The 21294-nt window shown below is 39.5% G+C and overlaps 1 protein-coding gene across 1 annotated transcript in view; it reads left to right on the top strand.

Annotated features, from left to right (window-relative positions):
- The window catches only part of MFSD14A (major facilitator superfamily domain containing 14A), a 23147-nt gene extending 2525 nt beyond the window's left edge, over positions 1–20622 (top strand). The window contains exons 2-8 of the mRNA XM_045291959.1: positions 1064–1282; positions 2624–2737; positions 3623–3694; positions 12221–12333; positions 13999–14096; positions 17419–17582; positions 19292–20622. Of these exons, the coding sequence (XP_045147894.1) occupies positions 1064–1282; positions 2624–2737; positions 3623–3694; positions 12221–12333; positions 13999–14096; positions 17419–17582; positions 19292–19498 (987 nt within the window). The 3' untranslated portion in view covers positions 19499–20622. The remainder of the gene's footprint in view (positions 1–1063; positions 1283–2623; positions 2738–3622; positions 3695–12220; positions 12334–13998; positions 14097–17418; positions 17583–19291) is intronic.
- The last annotated feature ends 672 nt before the right edge of the window (positions 20623–21294 follow it).

Here is a 21294-nt window from a genome sequence, read left to right as displayed (position 1 = left end):
GAGTGGGGATGGAGGGAGAAAAATGAGGAGCAAATACCAAGGGTTCAAGTAGAAAGCAAATGTTTTGAGAATGATGGTGGCAACAAATGTACAAATGTGCTTGACACGATGGATGGATGGATGGATGGATGGATGGATGGATGGATGGATTGTGATAAGAGTTGTATGAGCCCCCGATAAAATGATTTTAAAAAGAAAGGAAATAAAAGTATTTTGAACAGAACCCTAAGATAAAGATTGTGTATATTATATATCATGAACTGACATATCTATCTACCTGGTTTATTCCTTTTTATTACTATATCATATTCTACTGTACAAATATACCACCTTTTGTTTACCGGTTCACTGGTGGACATGTGGATTGATGGCCAATGTTTGACATCAACATTTTTTTAAGACTTGTTTATATAGTCTTTGAAAAGTAAATTACTAGTCATGCATTATTAATAAACAGTTGCAATTAAATAATCTCCTTTATCATGAAGAGAGCTCTGGTGAATTGGGCTGCTAACCACAAGGTTGGCAGTTCAAACCCACCAGCTGCTCCTCGGGAGAAAAATGAACCTTTCTGTTCCCATAAAGGTGTAAAGCCTTGGATACTTACAGGGGTAGCTCTGCTCTGTCCTGCAGGGTCAGTACCAGTCAATGGCATTGAGTTTGGTTGGTTTGTTTTTTTAATCTAAAAGTCGGAAATCGCATAGAAATAGAATTACAAGACGATCCAGTCAGAGTGCAGTGTAGCAACGATGAAGCATACAACTTTCCTCTAGTTTCTAAATGCTTCTTCCCCTCCCACTATCATGGTGCCAATTCTATCTTACAAAGCCAAGCTCGCTATGCCACCAGGGCTCTGACCCATAAATGCTATTAAATGTTTTTTTTAAGATAAGATCCTGATTCTTTTCCTGCAAATGAAAGAGAATAAGAAAAGTGGCACAGGTAGTAGAAGGAAAGGGAATATGCAACAGAGTTTGAGATCAGCCAAGAGTATGAAAGGAGTTGGGGGTGCTGAAGTAAAAAGTCATCATATCTCTTCTTATCTAACCTTAATTTCTTGCAGGTTTCAGCAACATTTGCTGCGAGTTTAGTAACCAGTCCTGCAATTGGAGCTTACCTTGGCCGAGTGTATGGAGACAGCTTAGTGGTGGTCCTAGCTACAGCAATAGCTTTGCTAGATATTTGCTTCATCCTCGTTGCTGTGCCAGAGTCGTTGCCTGAGAAGATGCGTCCTGCATCCTGGGGAGCACCCATCTCCTGGGAACAGGCTGACCCCTTTGCAGTAAGTTTATATGGTTTTTTTTTTGTTTGTTTTTTTGCTCTTTGGCAAAAAAATTGAATGATTCTTCCATGCATTATTCAACTCATTTTCAGCATTACTATTTTGTTATGGATGTTTCTTTGAAGCAAACATCTTGAGGGATTTTGATATATTTAACTTTACAGAGCATTTTAGGAAGAGATAAAGGCAATTACATGTGTGTATACACTAGCAAAAGGAGTTGTTTTGTCATCTAAATTGTGTTTGTTTGCTGTTGAGAATATGCACAGCAAAACACACACCAGTCCCCATTAGTGACACCGATGACATACTCTCCTGCTGCAGCCACTCTCCCTCCCTGTTGAGTGCTCCTCCAGTAGCGCGAACGTTACTGCCCTTCAGTCTTTCTAGTTACCTCTGGGGGTTGGAGCCCATAAAAGTAAGTCTTAAAAGATCATAATACTCAGATAAACCATTTGTTTTTAAGGTAGATCGTTTCTATTTGTTAACTCTAAGCTATTTGGTTTTAAGATGACTTCAAGGGATATTTTGTGTTTAAGGTTTAAAGATTTTCTTAAAACAGTGGTTGGCAGGGGTGGTATCCACCCTCCATGGCTACAGACGTTCTGTTTGGCATTTTCTGCCTTTGGGCCAGGATTCTCCTATGGGAATGATACGTAGACACGATCCATTTCTTGTGGTCGAATGGCAAAGGAGGCAGATGTTCTTAGAGGGAATTGGGCCATACATTTCATTTTCTCTCCCTATTCTTGGTGCTCCTTCCTCTGAAACCACTTGTTATATTTAGAAGGCCACTTGCCAGGTTTTAGACCCAGGTACTACACAGCAAACCAACTAGGAAGCAGAACAGAAGAACTAAGCTCAGTAGTAAGCCAGTGAACTGGGCTATTTCATGAAATTGTGACCTGAAACCTCCTTTAAGACACAACTTTTACCAATCCAGTTTTGTAGGGGTTTAACTGATCTAAGGTAATTTATAATAATCGGCTGTGCAGCTCTATCCTTAAACAATGTGAATTTTCCATCACAGTTAAGCCTTCTTTTCTGCTCCTGGTAATTACTAATAAACTTTACTATGTGAGCCAAACTATTGTTCAGTTTCATAATTATCTTCTCTTGTATCTACATATGCCTTGTCTTGTCTTTTCCTGTGAGGCAGTTTAATATTGTGTGATTTTATTTCACTCAACATTCAAATTGATTCATATTATAGCATGTATCAATTTTTCATTTCTCTTCCAAGCTGTATGCATGTACCACCTTTTGTTTGTACATTCTTCTCTTGATAGAGTATTTTAAATGTTTTTGATGTAAAACCTTATGTCAATTATTCTTTTCTAGTCTTTAAAAAAAGTGGGCCAAGACTCCATAGTGCTGCTAATCTGCATCACGGTATTTCTCTCCTACCTACCAGAGGCAGGCCAATATTCCAGCTTTTTTTTATACCTCAGACAGGTAAAATCCAATTTTGCTAAGTTTTTTCATTGTTTAGTGAATAATGATAATATTTAATAGTGAAGAGTGGTACAATAAACAGATCTCTAAAAATAACTCTCATTTTGTAAACAACAGCTGACTGAAAATAACCCCCCTGTTTTATGTGACTGATTTCCATTATCGTTTTTTTGAGGGGATGTATTATATATGAAATCATGCATTTCTCAGAGATAGTTTACATATTAAGAATTTTGGCATAGATAATAAGAGTGAATTATTAGGTAGTTGGATTTTATTTGTGGCTTTTCTTTTTTTTTGCTTCTGTAAGTGATGTGATCTTAACTACATTCACTGTCTCTAATAGTTTCTTTGTGATTTGCAGCATATAATAATATACTAGTAGAGCAGCTAGCCAAATACAGGTTTATTTCTCTACCAATCTGATTCAGTAAGCAGAGAGTGAGCTTTTAACATAGCTATAAAAAATGCTTCAGAGCTATGCATAAGGTTTCACGGCTTCCTCCTCAGAAGTGGGGAGCCACTTCCAGCATGACAGCCACACACGAACACCACAGGACAACACACTGACAGACAGTGGCACGCGGTGCCATCTTACTTATTTGTAAAATGGATGTTGACTCTTGGTAGCATTCTGCATACTGGACTTAGCCACATTAGGAACCATGTCTAAGTAGTTATTATTTTTAGTGTGCTAATACTTGTTATATTTTTAGTTCTCAGTGTAAGCCAGATTCCTGTCTGGAAGTGTTCTTTAGTTGTAGATGAGTTGTACTTTTTTTTCCCCTGACCGTTTTAATAATATTCATGTGTATATAATTGTATTTTTATGGCATTTGTTTTGCTTTTTAATTTACTAATACAACTTTTCTGGAAATTTTCTAGATAATGAAGTTTTCACCAGAAAGTGTTGCAGCATTTATCGCAGTTCTTGGCATTCTCTCCATTATTGCACAGGTGCGTGTCATTTTCCTACAGAGTGATGGCATAGTTGGGAACCTCGGCTGGTTATCCAGATAGCATCTCAAAAACTGATAGTACATTGATGATGTCACCTAAAGTAGGAGTCCCGGGTTTTGTGAGCTTAGAAACTAAATTTTATTAATCAATCCATGATTAGTCAGATTGTGGGGATGAAGAGTTTAATTATTTCAATATATGTGTGAATCAGAACATTAATTTGTTAGCACAGGGTATGTTGTTGTTGAATACTGTTACTGACTCCCAACCAGCCCATGTGGTCAAGTGGAATTGTCCCCTAAGGTTTCCTTGGTTATAACAGTCTTGATGGGAGCAGATCACTAGGTCTTTTTCTTGCAGAGCTGATGGTGGGTTTGTACCACTGACCTTTTGGTTAGCCATTGTGCCACCAGGGTTCCCTATACCAGGATATATGTTGACCTAAAGCTTTTGGTCCTTGTTCTGTTGTTCACACAGCCAACAAATATATATTGAATCCAATATTAGCCCAGAATGCTCCTTAGAAGCAAGGATGGCAAGACATTGTCTCATGTACGTTGGCCATGTTATCAGGAGAGACAGCCCTTGGAGGACTGGTCCAGTAGAGGGGCAGAGAAAAAGAGAGACTTCCTTTCTTTTTTTAACATTGTATTAGGGGCTTATACAACTCTTATCACCATCCATACACACATCAATTGTGTAAAGCGCATTTGTACTTCATTCTCTAAACATTTTCTCTCCACTTAAACCCCCGGCATTAGGTCCTCATTTTTCCCCTCCCTCCCCGCTTCCCCCTCCCTCATGAGCCCTTGATAGTTTATAAATTGTTATTTTGTCATATCTTGCCCTGTCCGACGTCTCCCCTCACCCCCTTTTCTGTTGTCCGTCCCCCAGGGAGGAGGTCACATATAGTCCCTTGTAATCGGTTCCCTAAGAGAGACTTTCAACAAGGTGGATTGACATAGTAGCTGCAACAATGGGTTCAACTATGAGAACAATTGTGAGGATGGCTAAGGTGACCAGATTTTAACATTGGTAAAGCAGGACAAAAGCAGGACACCATTGATAAAACTCATATCCTGGCGAAATAGCCACATGGCAGCCGAAAACCGTCTACCTTAGCTTGTCGTGCCTTCTTTCCAAAAATCAGGACTTTCTTAAAACACCGTGGGACGCGGGGGAAAATTGTTAAAAATCGGGACTGTCCTGCCAAAAGCAGGACGTTTGGTCACCTTAAGGATGGCGCAAAACCAGTTGTTTGATTCTGTTGTATGCTAGGTCACTATGAGTCAGAATGAAGTTGGCTGCACTTAACAACAGTGTGTTAGGCACTGGGGACATAGCAATGAACTCAGCTGTTTTAGCGCTTACATTCTGCAAAAATTAGTGTGTTTAAACAAAAGATTGAGGAGGTTATAGATAGCACTTAGGAGCAGAGTTTTATTTGGGGTGTTTTGTTTTAATCTGGATGTGCTGGGAAGACATTGCTGGTGCTTGATGACGTTTGAGCAGACACCCAGAAGAAACTAAGAGCAAGCTATGGGGACGTCTTGTGAAGAGAATTCCAAGCAGAAGGTGCAGAAATAAAGCTCTTAGAAGAAGCTCCACACAGCATAATCATGGGAGACTTGTTGAGTAGGCCGAAGACATGTAAAATAGAAAGCAATTGGTGGGTGTCTGTCTTGGAAGCCAGTTGGTAAACACTGCTCGATGGTTAAGATAGTGAAATGTAATCAGCCCAGGAATTTGGATTTTTTGTTTATTTCATTCTGGTCTTCAGACTACCTCAGTTCCATAAGAAAGTCATATTCTTCTCCAGTAACCACTCGGCTTCAGGGTCTTTCTCCTTTTTTGGTAAAAAAGGCCTTGCTTTTTATTCAATAATCACATCTAGCTTCCTTTCACCTTTCATCCAGTTTTATTAGATCTTACTTTTTTGTTTTATTGTAGTTTTAGAAATATGGAACATATCCAAAATAGTAAACTTACTGCCATCCAGTCAGTTCAGTTATAGGCACACTGTAGGACAAGGTAAAGCTGTCGCAGTGGGTTTTCAACACTGTCATTCTTTACGGGTGTAGAAAGCGTCATCTTTATCCTGCAGAGAGGCTGGTGGTTTTGAACTGCCGATTTGCATTTAGCAGTCCATTGTGTACACCATATGGAGCATAAGGTCTGTTTAATTGGATTCTGACATTTTATCCTCTCTAGGTGTAGGATTCCTTCTGCATACCTCATCCTTTATGAATTTGTGTTGGCTTGGGTAGTAAACGTTATCGTTAAATTCTATAATACAACTCCTCTTGCCTTTATAGACTCCGATGACATTGGTTACTGGTACTCTTTGTAACTTCAGCTTTGTTCCGAAAATTCTTAATCTAGAAAAAACATTGCATTAAAATATTTATTCCTAAAAAAATACGTATTCCTGTTCATCATACTTTTGACTTTTAAAGATCTATAGGAAGGATAATAAGAAAAAGTGCTTTTCATTTTTGAAGGAAAATAAGTTGTCGCCATAGATAAAAATCTATAGATAAAAATGACTTTTCTGAAACACACTGGCACACACTTGAAGTATCACATAAAGGAAGAATACAGACAGTAAGGCTAGCTTGTGATGTGTTACTAAATGTTAAAATGACCTGTAATTCTGGAATAAGTCCAACTTGATTGTGATGCGTTGCCTTTTGCATAGATGAATGAGATTTGGTTTCTAATATTTTGCTTAAGATTTTTTTTCATCAGAGAACAGGTTCATGTGATTTAAAGGTGTTAGTGTCTTACGCTTTATGCCATACTTCAGCTCTATACCATAGCTCCTACAGCTCCTACAATCAGTTAATCTGGACATTGTCTCTGTTTCTGTAACATTCTTCTCTGTGTTCTTTGCCTCTCTCTGCTTAATTTTTTTAAATTTCTTGAAAGTGACTAGCTAAGACACTGCACTGTTAGATCCTCATTAACATTAAGGGAATCCTGTTCCCAAACAGCATTATAGCCAGAGGCATAATGGTTCATATTTTTACCCCCTATTTTTGGTCGGCACAATGTAATGTTTAGCAGGCAGTAACACTGTGCACTGCTTGAGTGATGAGTTGAAGGTGCTGTAGATAAAAAATCGTCCGGAAGTGCTCAGCATCTGGCAGGGTAGACCATGAAGAAAAGAGGAGAGGCATGTTTGGATTTGTCTCTTTGGAAAGAGCACTGCAGCAGCCTGAAGTCTGTGAGGCTGGAAGAGAATCAGCAACAGTCCAGACAGCACTTAATGTTATAGTACCGTATGTGCAGACACACTGTCTACACGGAACGGAACGGGGACTGACATCCGCCTTGAAGCTTCTGCTGCCCACACAGAGGTCGATTTTGAGAAGGCTATTGTGTATAACAAAACAATTAATTTGCCTTCGAAAGCAAGTCTGTGTAATTTGCATATAGTTTACATTTTTATATCACTCTATGACCATCGAAAATATTAAGCTCCAAAAGTAGGAAAATTATTTGGAATTCTCATTTGTACAGAAGTAAACAATTGAGAACGGCTTGTCCCCTGATGACCTCTCCAACCAGCAAAAGACCAGTGTCTTTCGTGCCTTTTCTACAACCGCAGGAAGCTGCTGATAGCTGCTATGTATGCCTTTTTTTCTTTTTACTTTGTTTCTGCTTTCTTTTCTGTCTCCTTATCTTCTGCCCTAAGCATCTCTTCTATGGGTTCTGTGAATTAGGCAAATTCCTATAATTGCACAGATACAATGTATTGCAGATTGAATCTATTTCTGATTATTTTTATCGTAGGAGATTGTGAACTCTTAGATGTCAGGACTGTCTTCTACTCACATTTGTCGCTCTGTAACCCAGTACCATGCCTGTTACCAGCAAGTGTTACACGTCACTGTTTTCTCACAGGGTGTTTCTAAAATCTTAAAGCAGGCGTCCTCTAACTACGGCCCGCCTAGGACATTTATCCAGCCCGCTGGGGGTTTTTGCCCCTTTTGTTTCTTTACTTCAAAGTAAGATATGTGCAGTGTACACAGGAGTTTGTTCATACTTTTTTGTTTTTTAAACTATAGCCCAGCCCTCCAATGGTCTGAAGGACAGTGAACTGGCCCCCTGTTTAAAAAACTTGAGGACCCCTGCCTTAAAGTAATAAAATGAAACTTCTGAGAGTATTATGTTAGGAACACAGGTGTGTCATGTCTTCCCCTTAAATGTTGAGATTCGGTAACACTGGATGAACTTAGATTCCGGTGGAAGTCACGGAATTGTTAGCCCTTTGGAGCATTGACTCTCTAGTCTGCCACATGTCCCCTGGTTATCTTCAACTACACTTCAACCACTGGCCTGGAGTCAGTTCCACATCATAGCAGCCCTGAAAGACAACAGAACTACCCATTCAATGTCGAATGCTATAAATCCTTGTGCAAGCAGACGGCCACACCTTTCTCCTGTGGAGTGGCTGGTGAGTTCAAACCACTGGCCCACCTTTCAGCTAGCAACCAAGCGCTTTAACCACGGTGCCACCAGGGCCCCTCCTATTTCCTGAAAGCCTTCTGATTTCACTCAGTCACATATGAATTCATAACACTTTCTCCAAATCAGTGTTCCCGCAGGTGAATAGATGTAGCGAGTTCTTGTCCTCCCTGCTGGTGACATCTGAATGTCTACCTCCAGGCTGCTCTTTGAGCTGTTCCTTGCCTCAGCTGTGTCGGTGCTACCTTCTGCATTCCCCCCCTCTCCCCCTCCCCCTAGTATTTTCATAACATTCAGTAGCACCACCACAATGGTTATTTGGACCAGAAAACTTGATTTCCTTCTTACTCTTTATCTCTGTCACTCAAATTGTATCTCCAAGCCTGTTTTCTGTTGCCCCTGTGGGTGAGTTTGAGGCAGTCTCACCAACCTTTTAGCTAGTTGTTGAGAACTTAACTGTTTGCAACACCCAGCCACCTTCCTACAGTTTATTCTCTACTCTGCATACTCATTTTTATAAAGTAGCAATCTCTTCTTTTACCTTTCCCACTTAAAACTTGCTTTTCGTTATAAGCAGAATAAAACTTACTCTGGGGATGACCTTATTTCTTTTTCTTAACTCGTTGAGTAGGGCCCAATGGGTAGCTTTTGCATGTGTTGTCATCTCTATGTGTAGTAGTCTGCCCAGATCTTCGCAGAACTCTCTTCCCTTCCAATATCACCCTAGAATGACCTTGCAGGCTCAGCAGCAGTAGCCGATTCGGTTTTCTTTCATTGGGAAAAACCCTCACCAATCCAGTAACAGTCCCATTATTCCTGCTCATTGTGACCCCCATGTTAGGGGAGAAGAGAGTTCCTTTGGGTTTTCCATTTCCATCAGGCCTTTCTTAAGTCCTTGCTGGGTGGACTTGAGCGTCAAACTTTGGGTTAGCAGTCAAGTGTTCAACTATATGAGACGCCCAAGGGTTCCTCATAGCAATTAAAACCTGAAATTGCCTCACTTGGTAAATAAAGCACATTTTCCCTCCCCTAGTATGGAACCCTGCTAGTGTAGTGATAACGCGTTGGGCTACGATCCATATGGTTGGCAGTTCAAAACCACTAGTAGCTCTGAGAGAGCAAGACTGGGCTTTCTACTCCTGTAAACAGTTACAGTCTCGGAAACTGTGAGTCAGCTTTGACTTGATGGCAGTGAGTTTTGAGTTTGAGTATGTACTTCAGGGGCGCTGGTGGTCTAATGGGTTATTCCCTAGGTGGCTAGCTGCACGGTCAGCAGTTTGAACCCACCAGCCATTCGAGGGAGAAAGATGGGGCTGTCTCCTATGAAGATTATAGCCTTGGAAACCCCAGGGAGTATTTCTCCTCTGTCGAATTGGATCACTGTGTGTCAGAATTGACTCAATGGCAGCTGCTCTGTTTGGGGTTTTTAGGGTGGGGCGAGTACATCGTTCGTGTGCTGACTTGCATTTTGACTTAGTCACTACTGTGTCCTGAGACCTGGTGTAGGAATTGCACTGAGCAGGTAATAGGAACTTGGCAAATATTTGTGACAAAGTGAACAAAGACAAAGCAAAGGCAATTTATCTGCTCGCAGCTTTATCATTTTTCAGGGTCTAGTTCTACCATCTAAATTAAGGATGTTTTGTTTGATTAAAGCACAGTATATATTAAGAAAGTCAGTGGACCCATTCCAGTTACTACTAGGCATTGTGGATGTTGTGATCTATTTCGATCCCTGCCTGCTCCCTTAAACATGTACTGAAAATGCCTCTGATTAGTGACAGACACTTTGGTGCTGGGGATACAGAAATAAATTAAGAGGAGTCTGCCTTCAAGGAGAAAATCGCTGTCACAGGTTACAGTCGGTGCCCTTCAGGTGTTAGGTCTTGAGGTAGAATGTGTGGGGAGGAATGTGAGAGAAGGTTCCCTCAGTAGCTCTCATCAGGACTTTAGGAAACAGGAGGAGGCTTGTCAGTCTTTCTGAATTCTGTTTCTGATTGCAATGACAGCCTAGAGCCATAAGAACTATGCAGTTATCCCTCTGTGAAGTGAAAACGATTGTCAGAGCAAACTCTGGAGCCTTGCTACTGAATTAGCATGTAGTCTGTGAGAATAGTTCCCCAAAGAGGAAAAAGTGCTGATACCTAGAAATAAATCCTTTCTGGATAGCTGGGTAGATGAAGGGCTAGGAGCCAGCTGCATTTCTGTAAGCATGTTTTATAATGTCTACCCTTGAGCGCTGTCAAGACAGGTACTTCCGTAGGCCAGCGCTCTTGAAGCAGTGCCAGGCCCGTTCAGCCCGTTCTCCAGGAGCGCTCGCGAGGTCGTCTTGCCCCTGGCTGAACTGGCAGGCGGTTTCATCCTGGGAAATCTGTTTCTTCTTTTTATTCCTAGCTTGCGTTTAGCAGTGATAAGGAGACAAATGCTGTTGTAACCTACGTTCTTAGAGACATAAGAGAGGAATCACAGGTATTAGATGAAAGTGCTATGTGTGGGAATATTTTTTAAGTAATTCACTAAACTATTCGACTCTTCATTCTTGTTCTCTGTTTCTCCAGGCCAATTTGTCCCCACCACGCTGAGGGTACACTCTAAAAGTTGACTAAGTGCGTACTCTCACTAGATAGCCACGTGTTGCGGAGTCAGCCTTCAGTCCTTCCAGTTCAGTGACTGTCTCAGAGAGGAAAGCCATTTGGTTTCGCCACTGGCATGTTTGGGATTAAATCGAATTAAACTCTTCACTGAGTATACAATTAAGGAATTTTAAACTGCACCATACTCGATAGTTGGGAGTTTAGCATATCAGTCTTTCTTAAAATAGTGATTTTCCGGGTGATAAACTATCTTCCCCTCCTTGGCCTAAGTGGTTGGTGCATACATTTGAATGATGGGTGTACTAACCGGTCTTCCTTGTAGATAAATGAATACTGCCCTACCACTGACAGTACTCTACTCCAGGACGGGGCTTGGAGTGTTCTTTCTGATGATAATTATGACACCGTTCATCGTCACTTTGCGGTTCCCCTCAGAGGAGACCCAAAGCCCATTTCAGCGTACTCATGACTAGGAATTTCAAGTATTAAATTTCATTTTAGGTATTTTCTGATTCATAGAGCCTTACTTCATGTAGCCCATGTTTTGATTATGAAAAGGTTTGCAGATGTGTTTTTTCCCCCTTAATTTTAAGTAAAAAAAGATACTTTAAAAAAAAATCTCAAACTCACTGCCCTCAAGCCCATTTCTGACTCATAGTGACCCTATAGGACTGGGTGGAACTGCCTCTGTGGCCTTCTAAGATCATATGTCAGTATGGGAGTAGACAGCCTTGTCTTTCTCCCACGGAGCGGCTAGTAGTTTCACACTGCTGACCGGATGGTGAGCAGCTTCATGCACAACCACTCCATCCCCAGAGCTCTTTCAAGAGTATGAGCACCCTTGCTGTGTACGACAAAATGAGGCTCCCAAGTCCACGGACACAAGGCTAACGGCCAGATTCTGATCGCTAGCATTTCCCCCAGTTTTTGTGACTAATCAGCATATCTTCTTCTTCCATATCATGCTTGTTCAACTGACTGTTCATAGTTTCCACAGTAACGTAATTGTGGTGAAAGATACCTGGATAAATTGTGTTATTTCCATTTTTATTACATTTTGGGGAAAAGTCTTTTGGATTAACTATAGATTTGTAAAAACGATTTTAAAGCTATTACATAGAACTCTAAATTGCTGGTTAGAATTTTTTGACCGTACTGGCTTCACATTTCAGTGTGGCCCTCAGTAGACCGTGCGTGGCGCAGAAAAGTTTGCGTTTCAGATGTGGGAGTCTCAGCTCTGCATCCGGGCCAGCAGAGGACATCTGCTTGTTTCATCCTGAGTAATGGCCTCACTTATATGTAGGACAGCTGTTGCTGAAAAGCCTAATTGTACAAAAATCTTAATTCTTTTATAGAATTTTAAAAGTCACCAAATATTTTATCTTCCTTTTTTGTTTTTGAGGCTCATTCTAATAAAATATTTTGCTTTTCCTCTGCACGCTCCACCTACCACCCACAGACTATAGTCTTGAGTTTACTTATGAGGTCGATCGGAAATAAGAACACCATTTTATTGGGTCTGGGATTTCAAATACTACAGCTGGCATGGTATGGCTTTGGTTCAGAACCTTGGTAAGTATCAATATTTTAACTCTTACTTTCAGTTGTGTTGTTTGCCTTTTGGGGGTCTTGCTTCTCAACCAAGACTTTAATATATCAATTACAAACAATTGTTTTGGTTTTTTCCTCTCAGAATGTGCGTTTTACAAATCTCGCACTTGCATATTTATGTATTCTAAAAATAGCTTGAGGACAGAAAGGTAACATTTTATAGTTAAGTGAGAGACTTAATTTATAAATGAGATTTTTGAGCCTTTGGATCCTTAACAAGTGTGAATCCAGTTTGTTTGACTAGGAAAGAACAGGTGAGCCCGCCACACCAGGTTCTGGAAGCCGATGCTACAAGTTTTTCTTTCTTCTGCTGGCTGTTTTTCTCTATCACTGATGGCAAACCAGAAATAAGTGAGAGCCCAGTTACTTTAGTCTTCGCTTCTTGCCCTGCCTGTTAGCTCTTCCTTCAGACAGCGTAGCAATCGTGAACTGTATTGTAGGACTGAAGGGCTCAGTTTGTCCACACTGACCACTGAGCACCTCCCCTCTGTTTGGACTTGGCTATGAATTAGGAATAAGCGTCAAGAACATGTTTTGGTGGATAATTTGGTTTCCAACTTAGCTTTTGCAAAGTTGTGCTCACCATTTAAATTATCTAAAACTCTTCTTTTAAACATGACCCCCAAAACACCTAAGTTACAACTCATTAAAATGTAAGGATTATCAGATCGGTGCTATCTTTATACCACAGTGGTTCTCAACCTGTGGGTCACAACCCTTTCACATATTTCCGATGGTCTTAGGAACCGAGGCACCGCTCCTCTATCCATCTCCAGACGGATCCACCCACATGCAGACACGCCCACATACAAGTACCTGGCATGAAGACTGTTAGCCATGCTACACATGCTTGAAGACAAAATTTCATTTATCTGTAATTAGAAATACATATTTCACAACATATTGTTTTGTGTTCAGTTTGTAGCAATGAAAATACATCCTGCATATCAGATGTTTACATTATGATTCATAAACAGCAAAATTAGTTAAGTAGCAACGAAAATAATTTTATGGTTGGGGGGGGTCACCACAACATGAGGAACTGAATTAAAGGATAGTGGCATTAGGAAGGTTGAGAAACACTGTTAGACCATGTCACCAAATCCAGCTTATCGGGTTCTGCCAGTGTAGATGGAGTGACCCCATTCGACAAAGAAGTGCTACACTCTAGGGTTTTCTAGTCTGTTTCTTAAAGGGAGGCTTAGATCACTAAACTGCTTACCGACAGCCCATCTAGATGAGTTGTGCCATCAGGACTCCCCAGTGAGAACCTTATCAGAAGACGTCCTGCTTTATTTATGTGCCAGAAATCATTTGATGTTTATCTATATAGTATTATCCTCAACATAACCCATCGCTGGCAGTTTTAATATCCAACACATTGTACAATTCAAAACATGAGCTCCTGCTTGTACATGTCAGATCCACACCATTCCAGTGAATAAGTGAGTGTATTTCTAAGTGGCCTGAAATAGAGCATGCATGCTTCTCCTTTTCCTGTACCATTTCATATGGTACCAGTTCACAGTAAGAGCTATGTAATGTTACATATGTATTTTGGCCCTTGACAGGTACAGTGGAAAAGGCTGCCTTAACTGTTTGTTTTCTGCTTGGGATTGATTCTAGGATGATGTGGGCTGCTGGGGCAGTGGCAGCCATGTCTAGCATTACCTTCCCAGCGGTCAGTGCGCTTGTTTCACGAACTGCTGATGCCGATCAACAAGGTGAGCTTATTGGAACCCATGTGAAAGTGCAGGGCATTTAGATTCTTGTATTCTCTCTTCGTAGATTTTTATTTTTAAGATTATATTGTGGTTTATATAAAAGGTTACCCAGCAGATTAGACCCTTGGTTAACAATTTATATATAAATTGTTCCCGAACATTGGCTACAATTTGCACAAAGTGTCAACATTCTTACATATTTCCTTCCCTTTGGACTGCTTTCATGGAGTTAGCTCCAACAGTCAGCAGCACTCTTTCAGCTGGCAGAGGCTGCTGTGCGTCTCTGCAGTTAGCCCTGCTCACTCGTTTCTTCTGTGAGTCTTCCAACTCCTGTTCTCTTCTGCTCCGGCGAGTAAAGACCAATGGCTGTATCTTAGATGGCTGCCCACAAGCTTTCAAGTCCCCGATACTACTCACCAAATTAGGGTGCAGAATGTTCCTAAGCCTTAGAAACCAGTAAGACAATCCTGTGAATTACTTGGATGTCTGGAAGTCTTCATTACTGCCCCTTATATGCATGACTACCTATATAAATATACAAGTATATGCAGCACACTCAATCCTGTCTATACACATGCCTGCAGCTATACTTATACACATATGTCCATTTACTCACACGTGCCTTTCTGTTAGCATACATGAAAACTTAGCTACTTAATGTAACCACACATATTGTGTGTTATTGCTGTTGCAAATTGTGTGTGATACATAGCATTGATCAAAATTGCTAACTTCTTGGCTGATGTCTTCTAGACCTTGGTCAAAGTGTGCAGACTTCCCCCTATTTCCCATCACCAAAAACAAGTGACTACTTCCTATAAGTAATTCCCTCTGCCTTTCTTTCCCCATTTCTGAGTAGCGGGACCATTTGTCCTTTTGTGATTCATTACTTCGCTCAGCATAGTCTTCCAGGTTGACCCATATGATGTTCTCTTTATTGCATAATATTCCACTGTATGCATGTGCCACATTGGGTATTTTGTTTATTCATCCATTGAGGGGCAGTTATGGTGGCCTCCATTTTTTCCCTCTTGTTCTGGAGTGAACATGTTCATTTGTTATTAGTGTCACTGCTCTTACATTTCTTGTGTGTATACCGAGAGTGAGATTGCTAGATCATAAGTTATTTCAGTACCTAGCTTTCTGAGCAGTCACCATACTGCTTTCTGTAGTGGCGGTGCCTTTGTCTCATCCCACCAGCAGTGTGGCAGTTCCATCACTCAAAAATCTCACCAGCATTGGCTGTTACTGTTTTCGAATCATTGCCATTGTCGCAGAGGCAAGATGGTATCTCATTGTAGTTTTAATGAAATATTTTTTAATGCATCATTGTATTAGGGAGGGGCTCTTACCACTTATAACAAGCCATAAAATTGCATCATACATATTTTATGTTGCCATCATAATTTTCAAAAGTTTCTACTTGAACCTGTGGTATCAGCTCCTCTTCACACACACACACACACACACACACACCCTTGGGAACCCTGGGTAAATTATAAATTGTTTTCATTGTTGTTTTGATTTGGATTTTGAATGTGTTTATTGGCCTTGACTCTTGTCTTTAGTGAAATATCTGTTCCTATCCTTGCCCATTTTTTTAATTGGATTGTCTTTTGATAAATAGCTAAGCTTGTATGTATTTTATATATTAGATCCTTGTGAGATACACTGGTGGGAAAATTTTTTTCCTCGAGCCTCCAATAAAATGATTTTTTTAAAGTTGTTTTTTCCTTAGACTAGTTTCTTTTTTTCTATTTCTCTTTTAGTAGATCCTTTTATGGGCATAAGTATTTAATTCTTAGGTGGCCCCTGTTATCTAGATTACTTTTTTGTGCTTTTTCAGTTATGTTTGATAGGCTATTTATTTGTTAAAAATTAGGTTCCCCGCTTTTATTTTTGTTATCTTTGAGGAACTTTATTGTTTAAGCATCAACATTTTGATCTTTCCTCCATTTAAAATGTTTGTGTGTGCGGTGTTATGGATGACTTCTACTTTATTAATAATCATGTGATCTTCTTGCTTTGTCTCAACTATGTGGATTGGTTTTTTCTAATGTTGGACCCTCCTCGGTGTAAATTCTACTTGATTATGATGTATTGTTTTGTGATATGCTATTCAAGTCTGTTGACTAGAATTCTGTTGAGGATTTTTGGGTCTATATTCATTTCAGGCTCGTGGTCTGAAATTTTCTTTTACTGTAGTATCTTCCTGGCTTTAATATCAGTTATGCTGACTTTATAGAATATATTAAGGAGTCTCCTTCCTTTTATGTTCTGGAAGTCTGAGTAGAATTGGTGTCAAATCTTCTGTCGTTTAAGTTCTAAAGTAGTGGTTCTCAACCTGTGGGCCGCGACCCCTTTGGGGGTCGAATGACCGTTTCACGGGGGTCGCCAGATTCATAACAGTAGCAAAATTACAATGATGAAGTAGCAACAAAGATAATTTTATGGTTTTGGGGGGGGGTGTTACCACAACATGAGACACTTTGTTAAAGGGTCGCGGCATTAGGAAGGTTGAGAACCACTGTTCTAAGGCATAAACCTATATTCAAGATAGGGAATTTTTAAATTACTTTCACTGTAAGGAGGAATAAGAGATTCTAGTTTCATATAATGATGGTGTCGCTTTGAACTTGTAGCCCTAACAGTAAACTAGAAAAATTTAATGGTGAAGAATGGCCACATTATATAGCATCTTCTGTTGCTGGGTAGTTTGGAATAAAATCATCACCCTTTTACTAAAATCCAATGGTTTCAATTACTATCATATATATCAGCAATCTTCTCCTAATATCTTTGTGTAAAAAACCTTTTAATTTTTGGAATGCTGATAGATGAGGACTAGGTCTTTGAAAAGGATGCATTTTTCTGGAAGATAAAAAGGGGGTATTCTAAGAGTGTCCGTGCCACTGGGTGGCTAAGCAAGCACAGGAAGACCTGCGGCCAAAGCCAGTTGCATTTTATATTTGATAGAAGATTCTCGAGGCGGGGAAAAATCAAATTCTGAGTCTATATATTTGACTTAAAAAAGACCTGGTTGCTTGAGATTTTCACAGTGGTCCTGTGAGCTCATGGCTGATTCTTAACTAAGGAACATTGTAAAAGTTATGATTCATGGTAGCACCTTTTCCTGGTGTTTCTGTTACACCCATGTCTGCCGACATCTGTGTAAAAGCTCACATTTCCATTGGCTAGCCTATTACACTTTGTGGAACCTTTTAATGCTGACAAAAGCTAACTAGTGTCTGATTAAGAGCCTTGGATGTGGATTAAGGAGGAAAATGAATAGTGTGTACTAAATGATTGTTTATAAACTTAGGTGTTGTTCAAGGAATGATAACAGGAATTCGAGGGTTGTGCAATGGTCTGGGACCTGCCCTTTATGGATTCATCTTCTACATATTCCATGTGGAACTTAAAGAACTGCCAATAACAGGAACCGACTTGGGAACAAACACAAGCCCCCAGCATCACTTTGAACAGGTAATTCTTCATGAACCTGATTGACATTATATCGTTTATTCGGCTCGATTAAGAAGTATAAATAGTTTTTGTCACTAAAGCTTCAATATGAGGCTTAGTATTTTAAATTAAATAAAATGCTTTAAAAACAAAGCCTACGAAACCATTCTCTAGTCTACTACTTGTGAAACTAGCTGAGCATAGTTTTTACTCTGTGGGAATGAAAAGAACTTTACTTTCTCAAATGGCACCTACTGGCCTGTATCACTATCCTATCTCTATTACTTCTGGCCTTTTATCTGAGACTTTAGTAATACACAGTTTCCTCTGTTCTGTCTTCTGTAGGAAAGCAGTTAGGAGGGCAGGTTTGGGCAAACAATCTGGGGGTCATTTGAACCAATACAAACAGCTTATCCACAGTTAATCTTTCAAATGTCTACAACTTCTGACACATAAAACTGGTTGTACAAACAAATTTTTTATAAGAATGGAAGTAATTCTGGGCTACAATGATGATCTGTTTTGAATCTTTTCATGTTTTTCTAATATTCAGGCACCAACAAATAGAGACCTTTTGAAATATAATACTACAGACAGCCTCCAATGTCCAGCTCATAGACAAATCCTACCTGCCCTTTATGCAGCGTTTTGGATCAGCTCTGTCCTGGCCAACAAAGCAAAACAGTAATTGGCTGGAATTGTTACAACTTGGATGATCCTTCACTATAACAGGAAAATGCCCCCAGTGAGAGGTTTGAAGGTGTCCTAACTGGCGCCCAATGTGTAAACTTGAGTATTGGCAGGACGGTGAAAAGCCACACACATCCAGAGTGGCCAGGGTGGCCCAGTCATCTTTGAGTAGGGCAGCTGTTTCAAAACCTTGTTTAATGACATGTAATTTTGCCCTCACGCTGAATCAAACAACCCCTTAAACACAGCAAATTCGTCAGTCACCTTTACTTGCTACACTTGCTCCTTTTAAAATATTGGCAAGATTTTGAGGCATTTCTTGTACTAAAAAACAAAACAAACTCAACTGCCTTCAAGTCAATTCCATCTTACTCCCATGGGCTATTGGTGGGTTTGAACACTAACCATGAGTTGTAGCTTAACAGCTAACCTGTTGCATTACCAGTGATCCTCTAAATAAGAACCATAGGAACCTGTCCAACTGACCCACAGATTCCTAAAGATTCTTCTCTTGTTCATAACTGGAAACTACGTGCTAATTGACTTTGACCAGTTGTTGAGGGCTCAGGCACAGGACCCATTGTGAGGACGGCTCAGGACCGCCCATGCAGCCTTTCCCTTATGTTGTACAGAGGGTTGTAGCTGACTCGATGGCGCCTAACACCTGTTAAATAATCAATTACTTTTACTGTAGTCTCTGCATATGCTACTTGATTTTGAGACCTTTCTATAAATATTTTTAAACTAAGAAATCACTTCAAGACTTTTAAAACATTGTTAATAAAAGGAGCTGAAAATGGCAGTAGCCTATTTTTACATAGGCCTTAAGATCTCCTGGTCCTGACCTTTGCGTCCTTTGTTATCTCCAGTATTGTTAAATTGAGTGTGATAGTCAATGTCCCTCATTCTAAAAGGGTTTTATATTACCATGGCTTTCATGAGAGATCGTTGTCATTAATGTATAGCAGTGTTATTACCAAGAGAGCAATTTTTAATGAAATTATCTATGCAGAGATTCTAATTACTCTTTCCTTCCTCAGAATTCCATCATCCCTGGGCCCCCATTCCTCTTTGGAGCCTGTTCGGTACTGCTGGCTCTGCTCGTTGCCTTGTTTATTCCGGAACATACCAACTTGAGCTTAAGGTCCAGCAGTTGGAAAAAGCACTGTGGTGGTCACAGCCATCCTCACAGTACACAAGCCCCAGGAGAGGCCAAAGAACCTTTACTCCAAGACACAAATGTGTGACGACAGAAATCAGGAAGCTTTTTCTATCCGCACCCAGGTCTTAGTTTTCACCTGTAGTTCTGGATGTACATTCCATTTCCATCTGCAATGTACTTGGATTGTCTTAAGACATGTATCTGCATGAACTTCGTGGGAACTAAGAAAGAACGGACAGTTTTCCAAAGATGTTACAATTTCTTTTAAAAAGAAACCTTGTTTATTAGCACCAATTTCTTGCCACTAAACTTTGTTTTATTATACATCCTTTAATTAAAAACTATATATGTAACTTCTTAGCTATTAGCATATGTCTCTGCTACCATTTCCTTAAGGTGTTGAGCTTTAACTCTATGCTGAGTCTCAGTGAGACACGGTCGGTAGTATGGTTGTGGACCTATTCGTTTTAACATTGTAAATCGAGTCAGATTTTAATATTGTAAAATCTTGGATCAAATAATTCAAAGCCTTAATGCAGATGCACTAAAGGAAAGAAATGGTAATGAATTGTTTGCATTAAAAAACTTTTAAGAAATTGTACTAAATCTGAATCATGTTTCGAGCTTGTGTGCAGTCATTTCATTTTAAAAATTCACTACAGCTTTTGAAGTGAGGGAAAAATATCAGACGTTTAGAATTTAAATTGGTTTGTTCGGAGCCCAGAAATCTTAACTGCTGGCTCCAACAGCTCCTCCTCCTACCACTATTCTGTTCATGTTTGCATAATCACAAGACCTCAACACTTGAATACATAATCTACAAAGTACATAGTAAAGCTGGTAGCCTTGAAAATGTCAATGTGATATCTATATGTAGATAAATATATATAGTGGCCTTTCAGGACTGTCACAGTAACACTTTATTTACAGAGCTAATGTTTGTCCTAAATTTTCAGGACCCTAGAAGAGAGCTTTATACAATTACTGATGTGAATTTCTCTAAAGTGTATATTTTTGTGTCCAGTTATATTATTTAAAAAAGTGTTACTTTGTAAAAAATGTACATAAAGTATTGTATAGTTTACAATGTTTTCATCTTGTGTGTGGTTATTGCTTAATGCTTTTTAAACTTGGGACATTCATTATGGTTAAATAAAAGTCTTAAAATACTGTAAATATTCTGTTAATAAAAATTAAATATTTTAATGATTTTCTTTTTAAGACTTGATCTGTGATTCCCAACAAGACCCGTTTGGGCTTTATTTGTTACCAGAATCAATTTTTAAGTAACAAATCATAGCTTTACGCCTTCTGCCTTTGAATTCATTTATTTCCCTTCACTGTAAAATATTGTTGTAGAGGATCTCAGGGAAGGAAATGAAAACTTTCTCATAACTAACCAGACAACAATTTCTAAGCATAGCAGTTATAGATCAATTGTTTGTTCTTATATACTTTTTACATGTCATACTCCCAAAATGATTTTAATACTTTATTAACAGCATTCAGTTTTAAGAAATGCATGAAATGCAACATTGATTATTAACACATATACAATTTTACACTGCAAAACAATTTCAACAAAGTTTTTTAAGAGGTAGAGCAAAGAATTAGCACACTTAGAAGTATGTATATATACATTCAATACAGAAACCTTTAGTAAGCTGCAACCAAAGTAATCCTCTATACTACCTTGGAAATTGTAATTTTTTCATGCATTGATACAGAAAATTCTATTTAAAGAGCTACCTGGTATGTCTTATTTCCCATTCAAACCTTCACATGCAAGTTCTTATATATTACATGGTATTTACAACAAAACAACGCTGATAGCACAGTAGGCTTTTCTGCAGATGTCAGTGCGTTCAAGTTATTGTAACC

Source organism: Echinops telfairi, unplaced genomic scaffold (genome assembly GCF_000313985.2).
Source record: "Echinops telfairi isolate 266 unplaced genomic scaffold, ASM31398v2 ScPeMD7_443;HRSCAF=831, whole genome shotgun sequence".
NCBI classification, from domain to species: domain Eukaryota; kingdom Metazoa; phylum Chordata; class Mammalia; order Afrosoricida; family Tenrecidae; genus Echinops; species Echinops telfairi.
Note: the sequence above shows the minus strand (reverse complement) of the source record. Positions and strands in the feature narration are given on the sequence as shown.